This window comes from Monopterus albus, unplaced genomic scaffold (assembly GCF_001952655.1).
Source record: "Monopterus albus unplaced genomic scaffold, M_albus_1.0 scaffold105.1, whole genome shotgun sequence".
Taxonomy (NCBI): Eukaryota; Metazoa; Chordata; class Actinopteri; order Synbranchiformes; family Synbranchidae; genus Monopterus; species Monopterus albus.
Genome location: NW_018127985.1, coordinates 179,764 through 184,509, shown reverse-complemented (window position 1 = coordinate 184,509; position 4,746 = coordinate 179,764). Strand labels below are relative to the sequence as shown.

The 4,746-nt window shown below is 40.7% G+C and overlaps 1 protein-coding gene across 2 annotated transcripts in view; it reads right to left on the bottom strand.

Moving 5' to 3' along the window:
• The window catches only part of LOC109965969 (solute carrier family 22 member 17-like), a 47,021-nt gene extending 42,605 nt beyond the window's left edge, over window positions 1-4,416 (bottom strand). For both annotated transcript variants that reach the window (XM_020610459.1, XM_020610460.1), the window contains exons 1-3: window positions 3,995-4,416; window positions 2,976-3,141; window positions 2,406-2,530 (exon numbers count right to left, since the gene is read on the bottom strand). In XM_020610459.1, the coding sequence (XP_020466115.1) occupies window positions 2,406-2,530; window positions 2,976-3,141; window positions 3,995-4,148 (445 nt within the window). In that variant the 5' untranslated portion in view covers window positions 4,149-4,416. The remainder of the gene's footprint in view (window positions 1-2,405; window positions 2,531-2,975; window positions 3,142-3,994) is intronic.
• Between the last annotated feature and the right edge of the window lie 330 nt (window positions 4,417-4,746).

The window sequence follows — 4,746 nt, the reverse complement described above, 5'->3', positions numbered from 1 at the left end:
AAGGATTGGCAACAGGACTTCAGCCAGCATTATCATGAACATCGGCACCCCACAGGGATGTGTCCTCAGCCCCATCTTCTGCACCCTGTTCACCCATGACTGTGTCACCTCCCACAAAGACAACATCATCCTAAAGTTCGTGGACGACACCGCAGTGATAGGTCGCATCACTGGCAGGGACGAAGCAGCCTACAGTAGGGAGGTGGCGGGTTTGGTGTTATGGTGCAAGGACAATAATCTCAGCTTCAACACGGACAAGACGAAGGAGATGATAGTGGACACGAGAAAGGAATAACCACTTTAATTTTGACCTTGACCTAGATCTGAGAAATATCTGAGTACTAAGCTGTCAATCACAGTCTGGGGCAACCACGCACCAGTCTGAGTACCGCAACAACACATTAATCATTTATTACTGACAAAACAGTAAAATGGCTGACAACAAAACAACAAAAAGATTGTATGGAGGCACTGTCAGCTATTGCTGTCTCTAATATTACAACAAAAAGAAAAGCCTCAATACTTAGTAGAAAATTAGGAATAGTGGAAAAATCAGGAGGATGTTGATGAGATGAGCTGCTGAACAGGTGAGAGTTGCTAATGTGACACCAAGTCTACACACAATAATAATTATATTTACTTACAGTAAAATAATCTGTGACAGGACATTAGGCAGCTGCTCCTGCTCCCCATCGTATTGCAGCATGTATGATACTGTATATATTTTTTAGAGAATGGTGAAACAAAAGCATAAAACCAAGAGAAACTATGATCATAGGACTTCTCTGTTACTTTGTTTTTTTTTTAAAGAGAGCATGAGCTATGATAGGCCCAAGGTGCTCCATGGTGTAGTAGTATCTCAAAGCAGCGTGATGTGGTGTAGGGGATGTACACGTTACCTGTGAAAAGCTGTGTGTAAACTGAGCCTCATCTACAGACATAATACTATTACATACAGTAAGGTGCACAAATACACAGCAATCACAGTGGCCCATTATGTCGACAATATGTGACACTGAATGATTACCACTGTATGTGATACTGTACTGTAATTTTTTGAAGCTGAACGAAGAGAAGACTGAGGTGATGGTGTTTGGTGATACTGTTGGGTCTCCCTCCATTGACTTGGGCTTTTTAGCTCAATATAACAAGTAAAATATTTCGAACCTGGGGGTTAAGATGGACCCTGATCTAAAATTTGATTGGCAAATTGCAGCTGTCGTAAAATCTAGTTTTATTTTTTCAACTAAGGCAACTGGCCAAAGTAAAATCAGTGGTTTCTAGATGGCACTTTGAGACACTTATTCATGCTTTTATCACCACCTGACTGGGTTACTGCAATGCATTGTATCTGGGGATTACCGAGTCCTCTATCACTCGCTTCCAGATGGTCCAAGATGCTGCAGCGCGTCTTTTAACAGGTATAGGGAAATATGAGCACATTTCTCCAGTTTTGGCTTACTTGCACTGGTTACCTGTTTATTTTAGGATCCACTATAACATTTTATTATTTGTTTTTAAATCCCTTCATGGCTTTGCACCTTCGTATTTATCTGACTTGCTTCACTGGCATACACCTACACGTACTTTGAGGTCAGCTAATCAGTTTCTTTTGAGTGTGCCCAGAAAAGCGCAAGCTTAGCGGTGATCATGCCTTTGCGGCTGCTGCTCCCAACTTCTGGAATGATTTACCGCTGCCCATCAGACAAGCCTCTTCTTTGCCTGTTTTTAAGTCCGCTTTGAAAACTCATTTATTCTCGTTGGCATTTTGATATCTTATATTGGTGTTGATTTTATCTGTACTTGTAAGTTGTGTTTATTTTTAATGTATATTGTTATTTACACTGTACAGCACTTTGGTCCACCTCGGTTGTTTTTAGTGCTTTATAAATAAAGTTGAAATGGAATGGAATGTACTGATGAAATATTTCTTTAGGTGTAAACAATCCTTGAGGTAATTTCTGTATCTTTTCACTTCATCAAATGTGGCAGTTGATTTTATGGAAAGGGCTGCCACTAAACTACTTTTCTGCATATTGGCCTTTAGTGTCTTTAATAAATCCATCCATCCATCCATCTTCATCCGCTTTATCCGAGACTGGGTCACGGGGGCCGTAGTCTGAGCAGAACCTCCCAGACTTCCCTCTCCCCACACACCTCTTCTAGCTCCTCAGGAGGGACCCCAAGGCATTCCCAGGCCAGCAGGGAGACATAGTCTCTCCAACGTGTCCCGGGTCTGCCCCGAGGCCTTCTCCCTTTAATAAATCATGATTTCTAATTAAGCATTAGTACACGTTCTTGGTATTCAGATGATATAAAGTGAAGATCCATTCAGCTAGGCACTGATCAGTTGCTCATTTAAAAATAAAGCAAGATTGAGGATCTGAACACATCAGTGCACACACCTGTGAAACTCTCATCATCCCTCACATCCCTGTTGGAGTTTCTCCTCTCACTGAACGAGTTCATGTCTGCTGATTGCTCTGACAGAAGAAGCCAGCGAGGAGACTCTGGAAATATCCCAGGAATGCTGCAGAAAAGAGATAAACCTAAGTCTGACTTGCTCTTTGGTCTTTGTTAACCTTTACTTAGCCCCAACACTTTTTTAGATACATTACAATTTTGTTGTTGTGACTCAAATTTACTGCTTCAGCATGGAAAAAGCAGAAGAATCCCTTATTTCTTAATCAAGCTTTTCTCCCATTCTTATTAAAATGTGTAATTCACTGCCAGTAGTCTTTCTATAATCTGTCTGATTTTGAAACTGGCTTACCTTGTATCAGAGGCCTTAGAGGGACTGAAGACCTTAAACAAAGTGGCCTTAATGTGTTCTGACATAAACTCAAAGGCTCAGGGGGTGGGGGGACTGAAATCAATATTATCCAATAAAGCTTTCAGCATCAATACATTATCTAAAGACTAAGTTCCTTCATTCTCTTCCCTGTGCATGCAAACAGATATAGATACACTCATACCCATAACTAAGAAACAGTGTGAGTGGTGCAGCCCCAGCTCCCAGCAGGCCCCTCCAGGTCTGGCAGCCCAGGGCAACGGCCAGCAACAGCAGCTCTCCAGCTACAGTCATGAGCCCAGCCAGCATGGTCACCAGCAGCCTCAGGGATGGCTCACACAGCTCCACACCTGAGAGACACACACATCAATCCTAACAAATCCTGACTGTTACAGTTCCCATTTTTGTTATTTGTTTTTAGTTTCTCCAGGTCTCGTATTAGTCAGGCAACCTAAAATATGTCAAAGAGTAAAACATATTTTCTTCATTGTGCCCTGATTGCCATCAAACCAATCTGCTGGCTCTTGATTACAAATGGTAACTAAATCCTAGAAACACCCAAGATAATGCATGAGCACTGACTCTATACACTGTAGAAAGTGGATTCTGCTACAGAAGTGGTCTGAGAAGTATATAAAAATGCTTTGATACATCGTTATGATCAAAATTCATTCTAATAATCCATAATGATTACATGAGTAAGTAAACCACAAATGTTTTAAAAACACTAAGTATACACAGACTGACTGTGTCATACCAATAATATACAGTAGATCACTTTAACAAATTCCTGCAGCTTAAAATTGTGCTCTAGTTGTAAGTATTCATCCATTGATCCATTATCTATACTGCTTCACCTAACAAGGGTCATGAGGGGGCTGGATTCAATCCCAGCTGACACTGGGTGAGAGGCAGGATCCACCCAGGACAGGTCGATAGTCTATCACAGGGCTTCTACTTGTAATTATGCTCTTTTTATTTGGTGTTAATCCTCAAGCTAATTGTTATAAATTGTCCATCACAGACTTCAGATGCATTTGCTGCAAAGAGACAAAGGTACAGTTAGTTACTTCACTAGGGAGGAAAAACATACTACAGCTATAACAGGGACATAAGGAAAAACAAAAAAATATCAGATCAGTTTCTGTGTATGTGAATGTCTGCCTGATATACTGTGTATCTTTGAGGTGTTAAAATACTCACGAGTGATGTACAGAGTGAGGTAGACTCCCGCACTAGCAGCCGCCAGACAGAAACGCATAACAATGAAGATGGAGGGGTGTGGAGAGACACACACCAGTACCCCAAACATCACAGACAGGGTCAGGGAGGTCAGCAGAGTCTTGGACCTGCCCATCCTGCACAGGAGAGATGTACAGTGAGACTCCAGGAAAGACAGAACAGCTTTACAGGGACAAAAGATTCAGATATTGTTTAGGCTGCACAGCCTGATAAAATGAAAATGAAAACACACAAAGACAAAAGCAAAATCAGAACCAAAATCAGAATCAGCTTTGTTGGACAGGTTACCTGACACTAAGTCATAAATCAATGTTCATATGCGGTGACTTTAATATAGATTTGTTAAATCCAAACAAGCACTCAGGAACTGAGGAGTTTATTAACACAATATATAGATGTAGTCTATACCCAAAAATTACAAAACCAAGTAGAGTAACAACTCAGCATGCAACATTAATAGATAATATATTTACCAATGTTATTGACAGCAAAATGACAAGTGGATTACTTATAAATGATATCAGTGATCATCTACCAGTATTTGTAGTTTATGAGGGCCAGTATAGAAAAGAGAGGCCAAAAACAAATTTTGTCTATAGGAGGGTGACGAATGAACATGCTGTAAGGAGGCTAAAAGAGGATCTTATGGGACAAAACTGGGAAGCAGTTTATAGAGAGGATGACTTAGATAAAGCATATGAGCAATTTTTAAA